The sequence below is a fragment of the Acomys minous genome (genome assembly GCF_964271855.1).
Source record: "Acomys minous genome assembly, chromosome: 10".
Taxonomy (NCBI): domain Eukaryota; kingdom Metazoa; phylum Chordata; class Mammalia; order Rodentia; family Muridae; genus Acomys; species Acomys minous.
In genome coordinates this window covers 120,201,493-120,224,805 of record NC_140491.1, presented here as the reverse complement: position 1 = coordinate 120,224,805, position 23,313 = coordinate 120,201,493, and the positions used below count along the sequence as shown (strand labels likewise).

General features: G+C 35.0%; 1 protein-coding gene across 1 annotated transcript; it reads left to right on the top strand.

Moving 5' to 3' along the window:
• Nucleotides 1–16,294: 16,294 nt before the first annotated feature.
• Nucleotides 16,295–17,242, top strand: LOC311607363 (olfactory receptor 8H1-like; the record flags this gene model as incomplete). The annotated part of the gene is made up of 1 exon (XM_084799015.1): nt 16,295–17,242. One exon carries the CDS (start codon nt 16,295–16,297, stop codon nt 17,240–17,242), a length of 948 nt encoding a protein of 315 aa, XP_084655141.1.
• Between the last annotated feature and the right edge of the window lie 6,071 nt (nt 17,243–23,313).

The window sequence follows — 23,313 nt, the reverse complement described above, 5'->3', positions numbered from 1 at the left end:
AACGGATATAACACTTTGAAGAAAATGAAAATCTATGCTTTTTATAATTTAAAGTCATTGTTAAACATTTGTGCATAATATACCTTAGGAATATCCACTGATATTTAGCTTAATCAAAATTAAACAAATTCCTGAAAAGAAATAAATCAATAGTTCTGAAATTTAGACTTATGTTAAAATTAAATAAAAGAAAAATACATTGTAGTAAACGCGACAATATGGAAACAATGTAAAGTTATTAAAGGAAAGAGGAAAATAATGATCATGTGTGACCTTATTCTTCTCGATCAATAATATCGTTGTATATCTGTATATATTACAAAAACCTATAGTATATGTTGTTTCCTCTATATTCTATTGTACCATTTTTCATTCATTTAGAAGTCTAATATTTCATCATCTTTGTCATTACAAGTTGTGAGTTGAACATATTATTATCATGTGGGCAAGATCTTTTTTCTCATATGAGATTGCTTTAGAGCTCATATCCTAGAGACATATCAAGGCAGAAGTTTGAATGCAGTAATAATCCCTGTGTGTGCACTGGCTACACTTACAAAAATTATATCATTTAGGATAAGCAACTATTTATTTTTTTTGTTTATTGTTGCACTTTTTATCTTATTAATTTGCATTTGTAAGCTTAAAAATAAATTTTTGAGTTGAATGACTGGCATATTTCTTTGCATTAAAAAAACAAATACTCTAAGATATGGCATTAACAATGAATTTATGTTTTGTTCAAAGTCATAAACATATTCAGATAGGGTATTATATTACTTTGTGTTTAGAATTTTGTGTTTATATCATATAATTTTTGTTACCATGTCTTTTTCTATTTAAACATTGTTCTACAAACCATAATCCTGGGGCTGGAGAGATAACTCAGCAGCTAAGAGCACTGGCTGCTTATCTAAAGGACCCGGATTAAATGTAAAGCACCCATATGGCAGCTCTAAACTGTCTGTGGCTCCAGTTTCTGAAACACTGACACAGATGTACATGCAGGTAAAACACCAATGCACATAAAATAAAAGAAAGCATTAAAAATAAGTAAAGAAAATGTAGTTCTATTTCTAAGTGTTTATCTTTGTTTTTGATCTCTTATGATTATATAAATATGAATTATAAATTTGTATTTTATCTTTCGGATATATAGATTGAGTGTGGTTTTAGAATTATATTAACTTAAAAATTACATATACACATATACATTCAAATACGCTTATTTTCACAAACTCTACTCTTCATTTTATTCAAATATTGAAAATATGTATATTTCCTTATTTAATCTCTTTCAAAAACTGGTATTATCCTATATTACTACTCCAGAAAATATTATGCCTTAGTTTTCAACCAGTGACTTTGTTGGTTGCAATCTATATTGTTGTTATTCTTATTAGTTTATGTTTCTACTTAGTAATAACAGTTAAATAAATGTTTACAATTATCGTTTTCCTATTGTGTTTATTTTTGATTTGGAACATGCCACATTCCATAAGTTTTCCTCATATTCAGTCCACTTTATCAGGTATTTAATATGAATTCATTTTAAGTAACATGTTATTAATACACTATTATGCAGATCTATGTCAATGGTTTGTGGTGTAACATATTTATAGTAATGTGAAGGCATTACAGCATTCAACTGTAGAATACCTTTTCTCAGTTATATTCATATGGGCAATGTATATTTACAGTCATAAAATGGGCATTATTTTCAGATTTGGTCAGAGAAGTCTCTGTCCTCAGTGGGACAATAGTTGATGTAGGGGGGAAGTGATTTCAGAGTACAGAATACATCTATACTGTGTACAGTGCAATGTGATTAGGATTGTATTAGCCTCTGCTCTCATTGCCCTCTTACTTTACTCCTCTTTGGCCAATTCCTGCTGGAACCTCTTCTTAACTAGTGCCCACTCCTGTATGGATAAGTGTTTGTGTGATTGCAGTCTTCAGTCAATAATCACAGATACTGTATGCTCATGACTGTGACAACCAAGACACATCCAATCATGTATTGCAATTACTCCTCTGGATCCAACAGCTGCCTGTCTTCTGCAGTGTGAGCTGGGCCTTGTAAAGGTGTGATGTGGATGTCTTATTTAGACTCTGCTGTCACTTACCTCAGTGCTTTATACACCTCAGACTCTCTTCATTAACTGTTACCCACTGAAGTAAGAAGCTTCTCTGATGAAATATAAGGGCAGTGGTAACCTATGTGTGTAACCAGACACATTTAGAAGACAAGCGTCCAGTCGTATCTTTACTTAGAAATTTGCCTTGTTTCAGTCCTATGTATTACTACAGTTAGGGACCTTACATTCTTTGTATCAGCAACAGTAGTTAAAAAAATCTCTAACTTCATAGACACAATCAAAGTTCAAAAAAAATTATTCAACTTTAGTTGAGATATCTACTTTATAATAAAGGATCAAATTATTTATATGAGTTTATTACATGATGCAATCTATAAGAAATTTGAAGTAGTTTATGTTTTTGTCTAATTTAATTACTGTATCCTTACATATTTATGCTCTGTGGATACTAGCCTGACTAACTTAGCCAGTTGGGTTGGGGTAATGATCACACAGTAAACTGAGATAAGAACTAGGGACACTTTATCTTTTGAGTTTAACCACATTGTTTCATCAGAAAGTTAAAAGCTAGAAGAATGTAGCAATTGGAATGATAGTGTCTTAGGTCATGATGCTAATATATAGAGTTTAAAACTGTAGAATAAATTTAATCTATAATTAAAATCATGTTATATACAATCACCAGATTTTCTATTTTTTATTATGTCACTGCATTTCTAGAGCTTGAATTCAAGGCATGTAGGGTAACACTCAGAAATAAAATAACTTTTCTTTTTGCTATTTTTTCTTTTTAATTCTTATTTAAGTAATTTATTCAGATTGCATCTCAGTTGTTATCCCCTCACTTGTTTCTTCCCATTCCCACCTCTTTCCCTCTTTCATCCTATTCCCATCTTCTAGCTCTGTGATATAAGGGGACCTTTTCCCCCACTGTAAGATCACAGCCTATCACGTCTCTCCCTGTTAGCTGGCTTACTCTTCCTCCAGCTCTTAGAAACAAGGAAATCCTTAAATTTGCAGACAAATGGATATTACCAGACATGATCATCTTGAGTGAGTTATCCCAGACCCAAAAAGATAAAATAACTTTTAATATGGCCCTTAGTATCACATAGGCTCAACTCTTCTTTTTCTGTTATCTGTACTATATTTTAATAAAAAATTATTAAATTGTTTATGGGAGATTGAATATTGGGTCTTTAACATGCAACAAATGTTCTGCTTTTTACTATGCTTCTTAATTTTTTTTACTTTTTTTTGAGGTTAATTCACATTAAATGCTCCAGCTTGACTTGAGATTTTCTTCACTCTTCTTACTTTTCTGAGAAGCTGGAAGTACAGCCCTGAAATAAGAAGCTAAACATATATTAGTTTTGTTTTTCAGTTTAAATGTCCGAATGTTATGACTACATGTACGTGTATGATGTGCATGCCTGACCTCATGTAGATTAGTAAAGGGAGTCAGATTCCCTGGAATTAGAGTTATGTATGCTTGTGAGTTGCCATGTGTTACTGGGAGGTATTTATAGCCCTCCTACAGATAGTGGGTGCAGTGCCCCATATTTGTAATCCCTGCACTCAGTGAGGAAGAGGCAGGCAGATAGCTGTGACTTTGAACCTGCCTGGTCTAGAAAGTGTGTCCATGACAACCAAGGCTACACAGAGAACCCTCAAACTAGCCCCTCCCCCAAAAAAGTATAGTTCTAGAGCCAGCACATGACTTTAATCTTTGCCATCAGGAGGCAGAGGCCAGGAGACCTCTGTGAGTTTGAGGCTAGCCTTATGTACAAAGCAAATTCCAGGACAGTAAGGGCTGTTACACACAGATACCCTGTTTTGAAAACAAAACAAAACCAAACACACAAAAAGTAGAAAGATAGCAGGGAGATGGAGGGAGGGAGGGAGAAGGGAGATGCTGTTGGAAGTAGGTCTGGTGCTATGTATTTTGATGTTAATTATTGGCTGCCAAGTAATTATCATGTGTTGGTATCTTTATTGGTTGAGAAAGGAGGTTAGATAATACTGACAAATTATTTTAAGCCTAATAATCATTAATTAGGCCATATTATCAAATTAGCAGCTACAAAACATAATATGAAATTAACTTTCATATTGTTTCCTTTTCTGTACTACATGTGATAAATAGATACTTACTAAAATATTTATAAAATCTAAATGAAATTGTACATACAGTGGAATGTGCTGAATGTTTATTGACTGCATTTAAGATGATAAGTAAATATTACCTGTAAAGTATTGGATAATAATGTAAGTATGGGTTATTAATTGCAAAGAAGGGATGTTTCTTCTAGCTCCATGTGTTTTTTAATATATTTGAAAATAAAATTGCAAAGACTGACTATCTAGGGAAAATATTTAACATTATTTTAGAAAATGTTTTGTGTGGCTTGGGTGTTTATATATTTTTCCATGTATTTCATAAAAACACAAATTGCACAATCACAATTTATATGCAGAGGACCTAAGTCAGACCCATCCAAGCACCCTTATATCTGTGAGGCCACTTTAGCCCAGGTTACTGGATTCTGTGGGCATGTTCTTTTGGTGTCCTTGATCCCTCTGGCTCCTCAAATTCTCCTTGCAGCTCCTCCACAGGACTCCCTAAGCTTCAACTCACATTTGGCTATAATGCTCTACTTCTGCTCCCATCAGTTGCTGGATGAAGTCTCTTTCATCTTTCTGATGACAATTGTGCCAGGCTCCAGTCTAAGCACATTCCTCAATCATGACAAACTGTAAACAGGAGGCTTTTTGGCTATGTTGGTGTCCAAGTCCCTCTATTTGAGATCTCTCCTTATTACAGATGATGGCAGGCTTAGGCTGTGTCATCCTTGCAGATCCCATAGAGTTTCCATTGCAGTAGGTTTCTATCTCACCCCTGAAATGCTGCCCAATTTCATTTATCTGTCTCTAACCACAACCTTATTCTTCCAGTTCCTATTCCCAACCACCCACAGTCCACTAGCAAAATCGTGTCTATTTTCCTCACACAGGATGAATTTTTTTCTAGTTCCTTTTTTTTTTTTTTTTTTTTTTTGGTTTTTTGAGACAGGGTCTCTCTGTGTAGCCTTGGCTGTCCTGGACTCACTTTGTAGACCAGGCTGGCCTCGAACTCACAGCAATCTGCCTGCCTCTGCCTCCCGAGTGCTGGGATTAAAGGCATGCGCCACCACACCCGGCTCTAGTTCCATTTTTTTTTTCATCAAATTTCATGTTTCTGTTCATAGGGTATCAAGTCTCTTCTTGGTAACCTGCTGTCCTTCCTCTGAGTGCCACCAGGTCTCCCCCTCCAGGGGACATGGTCAAAGGTGAGGCACCAGAGTATGTGAGAAAGTCATATCCCACTCTCCACTCTACTGTGGAGAATGTTCTGTCCCAGGAACAGTCATAGGGGAGGGGAATAAGGGGAAAATGGGAGGGAGGGAAGAATGGGAGGATACAAGGGATGGGATAACCATTGAGATGTAACAAGAATAAATTAATAAAGGAGAAAAAAAATTTCATGTTTCTGTAAAAGTTTGCATGCTCAATATAACTGGAAGAGAATTTCCCTTGTTCCACATTCTCACAAACTGTTATGTGTGTTTTTGATCTTAGACATTGATCAGATGAAAGACAGAATCTGAAAAGATTTTTTTATTTGCATTTCTAAGCCATTTGAGATTCCTCTGTTGAGAATTCTCTACTTAGATCTTACTTCATTTTAATTGGATTATTTAGTTTTTTCATGTCTAGTGTCTTGAGTTAAATGTTTGGTTTCTTGAATAAAAACATAATACATTTTTCCCATTCTGTAGGTTGTTGGTTTGTTCTTTTGAATGTGTTCTTTGCCTAAAGAAGCTTTTCAGCCTCTTGAAGTCAGAACAATCTTAACCATTTTTTATCTCTATTTGTCCTCAATAATTTTAATTTGATATTTTTATTTGTTTTAGAATTTGATACATTAATACTGCATTTATCATTTCATCCTTCCCTTTTCCTTCCCTGCAACTTTCCGTGGCCTAAGGCCTCTCTAATTTTTCTTCAATTATTTTTATGGTATACATAAAAATTTACTGAGTCCCATTAGTGATGTTCATATGTACGTGTGCTTAGAGATGACCACTTGAGATTGGACTTCTTATTAGTTAGTTTATTTATAAGAAAAGTTATACTCATCTCTTAAAGCCTGTAACTTTTCATGTAGCTGTGAAATCTTGTGAAGGTAACCTATTTGTCACAGTTTGCTTGTTGTTTTAGAGGCTCCTGACTATGTTGTCTAATCATTATTGAAAGTTTGCATTGGTCTCAGAAATGTTGATCAATTGTGGGATTCTCAAGGGTGTGATTCATGTAAAAATAACACTATTGACCACACAAATAAACTATGTCCTAGATTTCCAAAGTATTCATGCTTCCTAAAGGGGCTACAAAAATTAATTTCTACATAAAATAAATCAAGAGTCATATGAACTTCTTACTCTTGCTAAGAAAATGATTTAAATGAAATATTTCATCTATTTTAAATGATGATTTATGTTTATTGAATTTTTCATTTAGAAAATTTGATATTATAATATACTGACATGACTTAAATAATTTCATTCATGCCTTCAAATTCTCCTGATTCCTCTCCTTGTTCTATTTCAGATTCATGGCCTATTTCTTTCCCTACTTGTTATGTGCATGTATTCATACATATGCAAATGTTCCTAAACACCAATGAGTTGACTTTATATTATGGTACACTCATTTTTTTTTCAGGGTTGATCAGTGGATATTGAAAATCCAATTTGTGTGCTCTTCCCATGTATGATTATTTCTCTCCTCTCAAAATTTTTAGTTTCAGGGGTTCTTTGTAGTGTTTAGGCCCATGTGGTCTTTAACCAGTTCATTTTAGCATGACTATTGTTGTCTTTATTTAGTACATATTTAAATAGATTAATCTGGTGTTTTATAAGAACTTAGCTTTCACCACTAAACTAACTTCCAAATGTTTACTAATTTCATATTTATCTTTCATTTCATATTATTTTTCAAATATACTAAAAGCATAAGCATATTACACAAAAGTCCTATGCTGATTTGGTAAAAGCCATAAAAGAATAAAGGATTAGCCATCCATGTGATGCACCAAATGTATTTATCCTGAGAGGAATGTTAGCTCATATAGTGAAATCCTGATTCTCCTCCAATATAAATTATATTATAGTGTATAAGGACGGCATGTCTAAAATATATCAATGTGTATATCTTTCAGTCTTAAATAATTGCCAGGTATGCATAGTTTAAAGATGAAAATTTCTGTTTGCACACAAAACAAAATATTTGAGAGAAGTAGAAATTGCATTAATTAACTGTGCCCTAGTGTTTAGAGTCCGTTTTACTTACTTCTTAGAATTATGGTTTATTCAATTATTTTTATTTATTACACATTTAAAAAATTTTACATATACATTTATATTACTATACAAATATACAATAAACTACCTATAGCAAAAAGAATCATGACACAATCAAGTGTTATATGAATGTTACATTCTTAGTGTTTTGGCTATTTGTATTTGACAAACTTGAAGAAAATGTCTTTCCTATCTTGATGCATCTAAAATTCTGAATGTAAATCTATCTCCATCATATCTTGTCATTATCAACTTAAAGCATCTATCTAGACCTAAAAACATCTTAACCCCTAAACAATTAAGCTTCATTGTAAAACTAAGCTACCTGGTCTTGAACTCCATCAGAGACTTGAGAAGGAATAAACTTGATTACTTCATTATGCCAGGAGTGCAGGTTAGTAGCTTTCCAAATGTAAAGATGACAGAGACAGTTTGTTATCTGAATAGTCACCCAAAGATCTCTATTATGTTTAAGCATCTTCTTCTGCCTTCTGGCCCAATATATCTGACAGACATATTTGTGAGGCAGGAACTATTGAGGACTTGTTTACCCTGTCTTGGCAGAGTTTGGCTATTGGGTCAGCCTGCATCCAAGCTTGACCTTTGTTAGGCAGGATTCTGTCTGTGGTAGAAACGAGGACCTTTTGCCAGTAGCGTGTTTGCCAAATATGAAGGCATCTCCATAAGGAGGTACTTTGATGTTCATCATCCTCTTTGAGGTAGGCTGGGTACTGCCAGTAGTTAACCTGTCTGATTGTCAGTGAATCTTTAAAATAATAAAAATATGTTCAAAGGCCATATTCTAAATGTCTATGATGTTTTTGAAGACTTTGTCTAACTATTACCTTATCTTTCTTTTTTTTAATATTATATGAGGTTTATTAAATAAGTATGGGGTGGGAGAAGGAAAGAGGAGAGGGGTACCCCAGAGAGAGAGAGAGAAAGAGAGAGAGAGAGAGAGAGAGAGAGAGAGAGAGAGAGGGAGGGAGAGACAGAGAGAGAGAGAGAGAGAGAGAGAGGGAGAGAGAGAGAGAGAGAGAGAAAAGAAGAAGAAGAAGAAGAAGAAGAAGAAGAAGAAGAAGAAGAAGAAGAAGAAGAGAGAAATAAAGTAAGGGGGTAGAACAGGTCGAGGGGGAGAGAGGCAAGAGAGAGAGTGAGAGAGAGACTACGTGGAGGGTCTGTTTTTTATATGGCCCTGGGCCAGGCCACACCACTGTGGCAGGTAGGTAATGACATCACAGGTAGGCAGATTGAAGCAGAATCCTAACATTCCTACCTTTTTCTATAATCAAAATATGAGGAACATTGGATTGTTTTATATAAAGTAAGTTAAAATATATAAATGTAGGTTCATTGGAAGCAGCTTTTGGCTCTATTTAAGGGGAAAGGAGAAAGAGATAGAGAAAATAAATAGCAACAAAATGTCTACATTATATAGTGAAAGGGAAGGAAAATTCTGCCCTGAAAATTTAAGTTATAGGGTAGGCTCTGTCAGCCATGTCCTGCAGCCTATAGGGACCAAGCTGTGCTGGGAGAACTTGGAGCTGTTTGTTCAGGCCTGGTGCACTCCATTGCAGCCATTTGCATATGTATAAGGGGAGAAGAAATCATCTTAACTACTTCCTGCTGAGAGTAGGGCAGTGATAGTGGGTTAAAAGGCTAAATGTTGGCCAGGTTCTAGAAGAACAGGCTGTTGCATTTGCTGTCCAGGGTCTGAGAACATCTGCAGCTGGGAAGGGCAATGCAGGTCTAGCTAGCAGGAATAATGCAGGTCCAGCTGGCACGATTTCCGAAGTTGGTCTGGAGCACTTGTGGCTAGCTGTTTTGACAATGGATGTCTCAGATGTAGGAAGTCTGGCAAGATACTCAGCAGCAGTGTTGAAAGCTGGCCAGGAAGGCTTCTCCACAGGAGGCCTGGGGCAAGTGGCTAGGTTAGTCTGAGGCAGCAGCAGGAAATATAAGACTATTTAGAGAAATTTGTTACAGAATGTAAAGTTTGATGGGATTCCATGGTGAGGACAACAGAAAGGACCTGTAGGTTTAGTATCCAAGTCACAGCACCAGTGTTATATTTAATAAAAAGAAAACAAGATGATAAGATAATAAGATGCCAGGCAACAGATACTATATTATATGAGGTTTATTAAGTTAGTTTGGGGGGTTGGGGGGGGGGAGGAAAGAGGGAGAGGTACTTCAGAGAGAAGGAAGGGGGAGAGAGAGAAAGTAATGGGGTAAAACAGGTAGAGAGGGAGAGGGGTGTGTGTGTGTGTGTGTGTGTGTGTGTGTGTGAGAGAGAGAGAGAGAGAGAGAGAGAGAGAGAGAGAGAGAGAGAGAGAGAGAGAGAATATCTTATCTTTCTATAGAATCATATCTATATGTTACCCCTAACATGTATATTCTTGTGATAAAAGTAGACTAGTGATTGACATGACCATGATTTGATCAACTAACAATTAACTTATATAACTTATTTCTCCTAAAGAGCATGCAATAGCACTTTCAAAGTATTGGAAGTAAACCTTGTATTATAATTGAGTTATATGGACACAATATGTCATCTTAGAGTAGATATTATATATATATATATAATGTGTGTGAAGAATAAACTCACTTTTAAATTATATACCACTGTATCTATATTCAAACATTTTTTGCTCTATACACAAAATTCTATACCAGTGAATTAAAAATAACCTTGTGAGTGACAATTGAAGCTTTAAGTTGAGGAGTAGATTCACTAACCTACTTTTTGTTTTTTCTTTCCTATAAATTTTTATATCCCCACATCTTCTTTCTTTTCAACCTCTATCTCCAAACCTAAGAATGTAAGATAAGGGAAAGGAGAGACATCGCTGAGTCTAACTGTGTTTCTTTCTAAATAAGACCAGTAATAGCTTGATACCACTCCCATTGATATACCCATTGAAGCCCAAGAAAACAACTAAAAACCTACCTGACCCCCCTTAAAGGAAAAGGGGTGTCATTCTCTTAAGGTTTCTTACTGCTGATTTGGGATGAATAATACCTAGTAGGGGGGCCAAATAAAATTGGGGAAATGGTTAAACAAGCTAGGAATTGCATTTATGGTCCTGTTTCTAAATGTTGAGAAATTCTAGGCTCAATTAGTTTCCTAGTACCTAATTTGAGCCTTCACCCATAGGGGCTAGTGTTCATGCACTGGAAAAAAAGAACTACTAAGGAAGTATGAATTCTTGTGGTCTACAGTGTTGACCTGCTGCAGTAGTAGCATAAATTTGTGAGAATAACCACACACTCTATAATTGGATTTAGGTCCTACACCTCTAGGGGGACCTAGAGAAACTGTGCATGACACTGCTTCAGGAACCAAGTTCATGAGTCTAGTAGGCCATAAGCCTTGAGGAAAACTGAATATATTGGTATGTTGAAGGAGCAGAGCAATGAAATTATTTCTAGTGGTATTCAGCTACATCCGGAGATCAGTGTCCCACTCAGCTGGCATCAGAGAAGCTTCCGTTGGCTTTAGGTGAGTGCTCTTGCAGGGGACACAATTAGACAATGCACAGTGAGTGAAGGACTTTGGAACATTCAGTCCTAAATGGGAGGTTTTGACCAAACTCCTTTCCTTAGGGCTCAAGGATTCATGCAGAAGAGGGACCAGGTAATTGTAAGAGAGAGAGAAGAGATAGATGACACATGGAAACAGTATCTTCCAAACACAGTGGAATTGATGCACATATGATCCCATGGATTCTGTGATGGTTTGTGCAGGGCCTGGACAGGTTCAAGCTAGATGTGGTTTCAGCACTTAGAGAGGGAAGTGGACACATCTTTCCTCAGTAACCAAGAAGCTTTAACACTTCCAAAGGAAAGACCGATTTTCCCCGGTAGAGTTTCATTGGATATATAAAAATCACACTTAAAGATACACCTTATGCCCATCATGTGACGGCCAAAACATTACAAACTCAATGATGGTTTTGTATTGTTTTGTCTTATATTGTTTGTGGAGATTTTTTTTTTTACTTTATTGGTCTTTTCCTCATATATTATAGTATTAAGGTGCTCAATTGTGTGTCTTTAAGGATTTTCTGTTTTGTACTTTTTCACTGTGATTTTTCTTTTTAAACTTTACTTGGTTTGCTTTCTTATTTATGTAGGTTTTTGCTCTGTAAAGAGAGAAAGAAGGCATGGAGTGGGATAGTAGGAGAGGTGGGGAGTGTCTATCAAGAACAGGAAACCACAATCAGAATATGCTTAAATTTTCTATGATGAAAGAATTTCTAGTATAGTATGGCAGAAAAAGGAGATAATAGTCATATATTATATATTTCAAAAGGCAGTAGAAAGGATTTTGAATAATTTGCCCAAGGAAATAAAGACAGTGTACAACGTATTTACAAAACAAATTGCCCAAAACATCGTACATCAACCCAACCATAAAAACTTTGTCCAAAATTTATCCTGTCTTCAAGATGTTCAGAGATAAAGATAGATCAGAGATTTAGGGAATGTTTAACCGATGCTGGCCCAAACTGACCCCACCCATGGAACAAAGTCAACCCCTGACACAATTAATGATACTTTGCAATGCCTACAGAAGGGAGCCTAGCATAGCTGTCCTCTGAGAGGCTCCACCCAGCAGTGGATCAAATCAGATGCTGGTACTTACATACTAGTGTTAGGAGGCATGCAGAGAATCTTGTGAAACTGCGAAGAAGAACTGAAAAACTTGGAGGAGATAACTTAAGGAGAGATCCAAGAGCTTTTCAAGCTCAGAAGGCCTATAAGGAGGCAATGGAAGGAACTCAGGAATATACAAATAATCAGATGAAAAAAATATAGCAGTACAAGATCTGAAGATGAAAATGGATTCAATGATAAACACAGAGAGAAGAAAAAAGGGAACATGAGAGCTCAGAGAGGAAGGTGAGCAACACAGAGGCGAGCCCTTCTAACAGAATCCAAGAGATGGAGAAATGAATCTCAGGTCTGGAAGATACAATCATAGATCTTGAAGCAACCATTAAAAAAAATGCTAAATCTTGAAAAATCCTGACACAAAACATTCAAGAAATCAAGGATACCATGAAAAGAAGATACATGTTTGTATCTAATGGGAAGCTGCATGTAGGTTCCCTAGTTAGGGGAGCAGGGGCTGTGTTTAACAGGGATCTATTGCTTGGTTTTCAAACATTCTTCCCTGGATCTGATGCCTTTCTTGGCCTCATTGGAAGAGGATGTACTTATGTACTGGGGTGGGTTTGTGAGGGTACTCCCCTTTTCTGAGGCATATGGCAGGGAAGATATGGGGGAAAGGCATGGAGAGTACAAGTGAGAGGAGAGGAAGAAGGCACTGCAATTGGGAGGTAAAGTGAATAAAGAAAAGAAAAGATTGTAACATACACTCTACAATATTAACTGATACCTATTAATTTGATATGAAGTTAATGGAATTTACATGCAAATATGAAATCATTTTTAACAGAATGTAAAGGATGCTTCATAATAAATATTCTAGTGAATAATAATTTGCTTTGTATTTTGGGATTGTAATACAGTCACATCATTTTCCATTCTTTATGCCACTCCCGTATATACACCTTCTTTCTCTCTTTCAAATTCATGGATTTTTTTCCATTAGCTGTTGTTTCATATTTGTATTTCTAAATATATAAGCATTATATGCACAGACTATATAATATTATCTGTCTTGTTGTTTTCAAAGTTTACTGTTTGGTACTGGATAGCCAACTGGTATGCTTTTCCCAAAGAATGGAAATATTTTAGAAATACTATATCTATCAGTCTAAGCATTCCTTAGTTGCCAGTAGTAGTAGTAGTAATAGTAGTAGTAGTAGTAGCAGCTGCAGCAGCAGCAGTATTAGAAGAAGAAGAAGAAGAAGAAGAAGAAGAAGAAGAAGAAGAAGAAGAAGAAGAAGAAGAAGAAGAAAAAGAAGAAGAAGAAGAAGAAGGAAGAAGAAGAAGAAGAAGAAGAGGAGGAGGAGGAGGAGGAGGAGGAGGAGGAGGAGGAGGAGGAGGAGGAGAAAGAGGAGAAGGAAGAGGAGGAGGGATCCAAAACTGTGTATTTTGATTGGGTGTATTTTCCCTTTTAATTTTTTATATCTGTTGTAAAAAGAAATCTACTTCATAAGGGATGTAGGCACAATTACCTCTGCATATAAGAAGCTAATTAGGATATAGTTATGAATTATACTAGTTAATTAAAGTTTCCATTGTAGGATCTTTTCTAGGATCTATGACTTCACTAGACCTGAGTACATGTCTAGGTGACCCGATCTGTCCTAGGGATGAGCCCTTCCCTGGAACCTGTGTTCAAAGTTCATGGTATCTTCAATAATAGGAGTATCTTAAGGAACTATATATATATATATATATATATAGAGAGAGAGAGAGAGAGAGAGAGAGAGGTTTACATGTATTATAGATATATTTTAGGTAAATATTCAAAAGTAGTACATTTTCAGTCATCCTTCCTCACACTTTCCTATTCTTTGGTATTTATCTTTGACCTCTTCACAATTAGATCCTGTTTTCTCCAACATATCATTTGAACACTCCCATTTCCCTCTCTGTTACTTCCTACTGCCACAGAATCTTAATGGTCCTTTTTTCTTTTCCAGTTTCTTCAGTTACTCAGGTCTATGATGGTTTGATGGTATGGTTGTAGGAGACTCAAATGAGAAAGTACATGAGGCATTGTCTTTCTGGGTCTGGGTTGCCTCACTCAATTTGATCTTTGTTGTTTGAGTCATTTTCCTGCCAAGTTTGAGATTTCTTTTTTTTTTCACTAAATAAATTTACCCCATAGCAATTATGTATCACATTTTTATTATCCACTCATCAGTTAATTGGCATTTAGGAAATTTTTCCTAGGTATTGTCAATAGAGCAATAACACACTTAGCTGATCAAATGTAAGTAATGTATCATGTCCAGTCCTTACGGCACATGTGAAGGAGTGGTCTGGTTTTCTCTAACCAAGATAGAATGTCTAGTGCTGTGGTCGCATTCAACTCACATTTAAGCATCAGTGAAGCTCTATCAGTGTAGCTTGTATCATCCAAGTAGACATTGTCTCACAGAATATTTCCTAGTTCTCTAGTTATTTCAACATTTAGGATCTCTCTTCTAAAATAATCTTTGAGCCTTAGCTGCTGAACATGCTTTGTAATGTGTCACTCAGGACTATGCTCCTAAACTGTGCAATTTGATTTCCTGTAATGATATTTTTCTGCTGCAAAGGAAAGTTCTTTCATGAGAGGTTAAAATACACTTACCAGTGAGTGTAGAGCCACACAATTTATTGTTTTTACTTAACATATTCTAACTGTATCAGAATAATTTCTTTATATTTTTTTCTGAAAATTTTACTATTCTACAATCATGATGTCATTAACAAAATAGTCATTTCCAAATTAAAAATAAATTCCCCTCTATCCACATGATTTAAAAATGCCCAAATGTTAGTAGAATGTTATATAAATAATTTATAAATTTATTGAATTAATGAGAATATGAATAAATTTAATACATCAGAAAATAACATTATTATATTTATTTTCCTTATAGATCTCCAAGGAATAAGCAAAACATTTGCTAACCTAGTTTTGGACCTCAGTACCTGAAAACCTGCCAAGAAATCTGGCATAGAAATTGCCCCCTGAGAATGACCATATTATGTGATGCTCATGACTTTACATGATAAGTCCTGGAGTTATGAAGTAGAGATAAATGCAGAGTCTGCTCCCTTCATATTCACATTCACTCAGGGAATAAATTTGAACCAAATTTTTCTTTGAAAATTGATTTTGACAAATACCTGAGGAAAGTGAATGTATAACTTACTTCTGATTCTATTTTAAAAAATGAGTGCACAAAAATATGCAAAAAATAATCCAAAGGAAAACACAAGATCTAGGGTTGCAGTGTCCAGATCCTTAAGAAAATTTTCTATTTCAATTGCGAGAAAATTTGGTAGTTGAATATTTTCAGACACATGCTATTGGAAATATTTTCCCTCCATTTTCTACACACTTTGGCACTAAGAGTAAGTATTTTTTTAATTGTGAAGGTTGAAAAATTAAGACAAAGTTTATATTTAAAAATATAAGATCACATATCATTTGGCACTTAGGAGAGTGACATCAGGATTGCAGCAGGCTTTGAGTTGGAAGAAGGAAGTTACACCAGTTATGTTTCATATTTTGATAAAATAATTTCAGTTAAAATTTGTTATGAATTGTCATAAGTAAATAACAAATCTTTATTAATAGTTGTTTCTCATAATGTAACCCATTAATGTTCAGTAAAATGTAGAGTTAATTGATAGTGAAAAATAGAAAACACATTAAAGATGTTTTCTATCGTTGTTAATTAAATATGTGACATTTCATTTAGAGTTACTAAACTAAGAATATGACTAAGATCCTTTAGAGTCTTAGATGATCTTAGACTCAATGTGAATTTATTTTGCATTCATATAAATTAACTGAATTTAATGGATCTTCTATCTTGTGTAACATGAGAGGATAACATGATAACATATTCTGAAGATTTAGTTCCGAAAAAGCAATTATTTGGACTAGCAGCAGTTTTCTTGGCATTGTATCATATATTATACCTTTTTTAATATCATAATGAAATGTTACCTGTACTTATATTTAGTAATGTAAGTATTTATAGTTAAATATTGTCATTATGAAAGGACAGTGACAAAGATTCACAGTAAGCTTTATTGCATCATACAACCTATGCATTACCTTTAATTTCTCATCATTTAGGGTCCTTCACTATGAACACTTGGAATCACACAAATAAACCTGACTTCATCCTCACGGGACTGACAGATTCCAAGGAAATCCAGCTGGTCCTCGCTGTGCTGTTTCTCCTGATATATCTGGTCACTGTCCTGGGAAACATAGGCATGATTCTGATAATTTGCCTAGATGCCCAGCTTCACACCCCGATGTACTTCTTCCTCACCCACCTGTCATTCCTTGACCTCAGTTACTCCACTGCCATCACTCCTAAAACCTTAGAGAACCTGCTTTCTTCACACAAGAGCATCTCCTTCGTAGGTTGTTTCACCCAGCTGTACATTTTCATCCTCTTGGCAGCTACTGAATGTTTTCTACTTTCCTCGATGGCCTATGACCGCTACATAGCTATCTGTAATCCTTTACATTACCCAGTTATTATGTCTTCTCGACACTGCCTTACTCTGCTCACTGGGTCCTACGTGATTGGAGCTGTGGATTCCTCTGTCACCGTGCTTGACATGATTACACTACATTTCTGCAAGTCCCAAGTCATCCATCACTTTTACTGTGACACATCTCCACTTCTATCTCTGTCCTGCAGTGACACACAGTTAGTGGAAATCATTATATTCATTTTTGCAGGTTCCACAATTCTGGGCTCCCTTATCACAATATCTGTATCCTATGTGTCCATTCTTACTACTATTTTGAAGATAAATTCTTCTTCAGGAAAGAAAAAAGCCTTCTCCACTTGTGCCTCTCATCTCTTAGGAGTGACTGTCTTTTACAGTACTCTGATTTTTACTTATTTAAAGCCAAGTAAGTCCTATTTTTTGGGAAAGGATCAGGTAGCTTCTGTTTTCTACACCATTGTGATTCCCATGCTGAACCCACTTATTTATAGTCTCAGAAACAGAGAAGTCAAAAGTGCTGTTGTTAGATTACTAAAGAGGAGACAAGGATCCAGGAAATTAAAGTAACAGTGACATTAAGCAGTCAGTCACATGGTTTCCATTTGCATCCTCCCTTGATGAGTATCTAGAAACAATTACAGTTATTCTTACCTTTTCTATTTATTTGCTTTTTTTTTTCTCATAGAAACATCGGCTGGGAATTTCCAGGAATACAACTTTAGATGTCTGTTTTCCCGGCAGAATTTTTGTGGAACATACACTAGCACATGTCTTTTATTTGTTTGTTTTAAGGAATACTAATTTGCAACATGAGAAAATAGGTTTGAAATTCTTTTTTTATATTTATTTATTTTTTTCTCCTTTATTAATTTATTCTTGTTACATCTCAATGGTTATCCCATCCCTTGTATCCTCCCATTCTTCCCTCCCTCCCATTTCCCCCTTATCCCCGCCCCCCATGACTGTTCCTGAGGGGGATTAACTCCCCCTGTATATGTTCATAGGTTATCAAGTCTCTTCTTGGTAACCTGCTGTCCTTCCTCTGAGTGCCACCAGGTCTCCCCTTCCAGGGGACATGGTCAAAGGTGAGGCTTTTTTAAATTATAACTTTATTTTTTTCCTTTATTAATTTATTCTTGTTACATCTCAATGGTTATCCCATCCCTTGTATCCTCCCATTCTTCCCTCCCTCCTCTTTTCCCCTTATTCCCCTCCCCTATGACTGTTCCTGAGGGGGATTACCTCCCCCTGTATATGCTCATAGAGTATCAAGTCTTAAAACTATATCATATAAGATTCCATACTTAATTAAACATTTAGATAAATATAGTGTAAAGATAATTTGGGCAATAGCTATACTATCAGAAATAACTCACTATATAGTTTGCTATCTCTTACTTGTTAAATTATTCTTGACCAAGAACTAAATTTAGTAGTCAGTGTCTTCTGCAGTACAAGATAAATAATAATTCTGAATGCATGTGATAAGATGATGAAAGTAATATACTTAAGAAGCTAATAAATGTTGTTTATTATGATTAATAAATTCTATTTCTGACACATTTTAAATGCTTAATGTCATTTCTTAAAGAATATTCAGTGGTGTTTTATAGATTACTTTCAGGTCTTTTAATGCATAAGCATGATAATTACCTTAAAAAAGAGTATCCAATTGCTTCCAAATTTGAATTTTACATAAATATCCGAGGTAACATTAAGTTATAGCAAATTTATATTGTGATCTAATCATAAGGCTTTTGTGACAATTTTGAAAATATTTAATGTTCAGAAAGAAGAGAAACACTAAAAGCTATTGGTACTCAGAAGCATATTCTCTTCGGTCAGTAATTGTCAGTATACGTCACATAGAAACAAAATTTTCTCTGTGCATGTTTGTAGTATTATTCTTTCACTTGAAAACTTATTATTTTATCACCTCTTTCTCTTAGGAAATTATGAAATAAATGTCTTCTCAGTGATCGGGTCAGATCAGTATGGACACCTTATGATGCTTTATATATAATATGCTGTAAATCTATCGATTTCAAAATCTGCAAACAGTACTGTTGGTTTTGTGTGTATCTAGTAAGCACTGGAGACCAATACAACTCTTAGACTTAATTTGTTGTAGTCCATATAGTTAATTTTCTTTCACTCTATGAATTTATGTATTTAAAACTGTTTTAAAATAGATACTTTAATTAATCAGAATTCATTTTATTACATTTTTCCACGTGCATACACGTATGTCCTATGTAATTGTCTGTGCCTGATGTATGTGTTTCTGTTTGTTTGGATGCATGTGTGCTTGATGGTGCATGCAGAGGGGAAGACCAGTAGTTGGTGTCAGGTGTCCTCATGCGTTGTTCTCCATGTTAGTTTTTAATGCAGGTTATCTTACTGAGTGGGGTACTGATTGGCTAGGCTGGCTGGTCAGGGATTCTGGTAATGCAACTATCTCCATTAACCAAAATTAGAGGTCAGTTATTTTCCTACTTACCAGGATCCTTATGTCAGTCTGGGGACTGAAATCCCACTCATCTGCTGGTGATGTAGGCATTTAGCAATTGAGTGAGCCTCCATCTTCACATTTTAGAAAGATGTCATACTTAGGCAAGTAATTAACAATAAATTCATACTTTCTTGAATGACATGAATATTGTCAAACATAGGATTAACATTTTCTTTATTTAAAATATTTTAATAACACGTATATAAATTACTACATTCCCATAAGCTAGTTCACACAATGGCTATACTACATATCAACACTATAGAAAGAATTTATTATTTTTTTCTGTTATATTATTTTTCTAGAATATGTTCTTTATATTCTTACTAGTTTATTTTATTATTATAAATAGTAATTTAAAACATGTGTAGTTTATAAATTTATTGGGTTTTGTCATTTCTGACCCTGAATAGGATGTACATTATTTCAGATTTTATGGACTCTTTTCTCTTTTCATTCATTTAACATGGGGTTTCCATTTTTTCATGTGTGTTTGTTTCTATAACTCAGAAAAGTTATAGTATCTTTTTGTGTTCATCACACAAGTCGACAGATTATGTAACATTCTGTACGCCTTTTTAATTGTAAAGAATCTTACATTAAATTAAAATAAATATAAAACTACATATTTCCTTCACTGTTTCAGACATGAGGATAAGTCATAAAGGCTGTCTTGACAAAATTCCAGAGACCTCTGACTGTCCAGCATGATCACCAGTCATCCAGAGCAGATGCTGAGACTTTGCTTGACAAAATTTGAAATATTTCTGTCTGAACACAATGCACCCAAATATTATGTATAGTCCATGTGTAATGTTGTTTATAAATCTGCTATTTCTCCTAAAACTGTTCTTTCTCTTTATTTCTCAGCCCTAAGGAAAATTATGGAGGGAAATCTTTTTCACACAGAGAATGTTGAAAGAGGGCATCTGGCCAAAGTCTTGAGACAATGACAGAGGTTTTTGCTCTGACTGTGAGCACCCAAGCAGAAACTGAATGAAAGAAAGTAAGGATCTTGACACAGCAGCATGTGGCTAGATACTCTTACCTGTAGAAGTGTTTTCTTAGAATCAATCTGCTTTGAGACCAATAGAAGGTAGGCTTGAAACGTCATGCTTTACAGATATTTTACAATAGACGACCCCTTGGCAATTAGTCTAGGTTTGGATAGCACACCTGTTGATCTGGAACTGGAAGTAGGTCAAGCTTTTTCTTTAGAAAACAGTTAGCTCAATCTATGTTGCTATGACCGTACTGTAATCACATTGCCTTTAGTCTGAGGAAATTTATGATTAAACTTTCCCATGTATAGTTTAAAAAATAACAATAAGGTTATGTTGAGCATTACTAGAAAATTAATTGATTTTTGTTATATGTTTTGTTGCAGGTTACAGAACTTTTTGTACTTCCTTGCTACTCTGTTGATTTTTTTTATTGCTCTAGTGATTGTAAAAGAAAAAAGTTAATGATGTAATATGTAATGAAAAAATTAAAATTCATTTCAATAAAATACTGGGTTAGCCCAAGGAGTAAAGGGCAAGTAAATAACAGACATGAGAGAGTAAACTAGAGGGAGATGGGGAACAGCAAGCAAGGAGACCGAGAGATGGTTAACAGCAGGTAAGGAGATAATTAGAAAGACAACAAGCAAGTAAAGGAGCAAGGAGCAAGGAGTCAGACAGACAGCAAGCAAGACAGAGACTGAGACAGATAGAGAGCCAGAAAATGTTCTCCTGGGATTTAAGACCTTCAGATGTACCACATATGCCTGAGTCTTCGAGTATTTCTTTTTCCTCTATTCCTCAACCTCTACTCAACAACTGGCTCCTCTAGCTAGTTTTTCAACCACTGCTTGGTTTCCCTTAACAAGCCTTCACTGCCTGGTCAGTGCTCCCTACTGCAGACACACCTCTTTTCCCTCCTCTTCACTCTTCCTGGAGCTGGTCTTGGGGAGCAGCACTTCACAGTACAGGTTACAAAATGTTCTATGTGGTTATATAGTTATAACTTTCAATCAATATGAAATATTTGCCTTTTCTATTACATTTTATCATATCGTGTATAATAAATATACATATACTTTATTTCATAAGTCAAAGTGAACTAGTTTAAGCTCAAATACATTAAATAATTATGTCGTACCTTCATATGTTTGTATATTGACATAAAGTGAAGTTTTTCTTAAACATAATGTTTCATTCAGTATATTCTTATTACAGTTTTTCCTAAACACAAGTTTTAAGGGTTGCAATGTATCATGAAAAATAATGTTCTTGATTCAAAATAATTTAACATATGAATCTACACAAACTCTCTTCAATCATTTAGGACATTTTTTTTTTGTTTTGAAGATTTATCAGTCTATTTAATGTACATGTGTGTAAGAGCTGAGAACTGAAACCAAAGCCACTTTTCATCACACAGAGTACACAAAGATACTCACTCAAATGGTGAACTTTCTAGTTCCATCCATTTCCCTGAAATATTCAAATTTTTTTTTGTTTTTGATGACTGAATAGTATTCCATTGTGTAAATGCACCACAGTTTCTTTATTCGTTCTACCCGTCCATTGAAGGACATCTAGGTTGTTTATAGATCCTGGCTATTATGAGTAAAGCTGCTATGAACACAGTTGAGCAAATGTCCTTGTTGTAGGGTATACAATCTTTCAGGTATATTCCCAAGAGTGGAATATTAGGGTCTTGAGGTAGCACTATTTCCAATTTTTGTGAGAAATGGCCACTTTGCACTCCGACCAGCAATGGGGGAGTGTTCCCCTTTCTCCACATCCTCACCAGCATGTGCTATCACTTAAGTTTTTTATCTTAGTCATTTTGATAGGTGTAAAGTGGAATCTCAGCTTCATTTGATTTGAATTTCCCTGAAGACTAGCAACATTTAGCATTCCTTTAAGTGTTTTCAACCATTCGGTATTCCTCTGTCACGAATTCTCTTCTTAGATCTGCACTTCATTTTTGGTTGGATTCTTCTGTTTGGTGGTGTTTAGTTTCTTGAGTTCTTTATATATTTGGATATTATCCTTTATCAGATGTAGAGTTGGTGAAGATCTTTTCCCAGTATGTAGAATGTCCTTTTGTTCTATTGACAGTGTTCTTTGCCTGAGAGAAGATTTTCAGTTTCATGAGGTCCCATTTATGAATTGCTGACCTCACCCTGAGCTGTTGGTGTTCTTTTCAGGAAGTTGTCTATTTTGCCAATGATTTCAAAATTCTTCCCCATCTTTTCCTGTAATAAATTTAGTGTGTCTGGTGGTATGTTAAAGTCTTTCATCCACTTGGACTTTACTTTTGTGCAGGGTATTATATATGAATCTATTTGCATTTTTCTACATGAAGACATTCAGTTAGAAAAGCACCAATTATTGACAATGCTATCTTTTTTCCATTGTTTGGTTTTGGCTTAATAGTCAAAAATCAAGTGTCCATAGATGTGAGGGATTATTTCTGGAACTTCAATTTGATTCCATTTATCAACCAGCCTATTTCTATACAAATATAATGCTGTTTTTTTAAACTGTTGCTTCATAGTACATTTTTAGATCAGGGATAAAGATTCCTCCAGAAGAGTTTTTATTTTAAAGGATAGTTTAAGCTATTCTGTTTTTTTTTTCCATATGAAGTTAAGAATTGATCTTTCAAGGTCAGTAAATAATTGTTTAGCTGTTTTGATGGAAGTTGCGCTGAATCTATAGATTGCTTTTGTTAAGATGGCCATTTTTACTATGTTGATTCTCCCTATCCAGGAACATGGGATCTCTTTACATCTTCTGAAATCTACTTCAATTTCTTTCTTCTGGTATTTGAAAATTTTTCATATGAGACTTCCACTTTCTTGCTTAGAGTTATACCATGATACTTTATATTATTTGTGGCTAGTGTGAAGATTGTAGTTTCATTAACTTCTTTCTCATCCTGTTTTTTATTTGTATACAGAAGGGCTATTTTTTTTAGTTGGTTTTGTATGCAGCAACTTTGCTGGTGGTGTTGATCAGCTGTAGGAGTTCTCTGGTAGAATTTCTGGGGTCATTTATGTATACTATCATATCATCCATGAATATTGATACTTTGACTTCTTCTCTTCCAATTTGTATCCCCTTGATCTCTT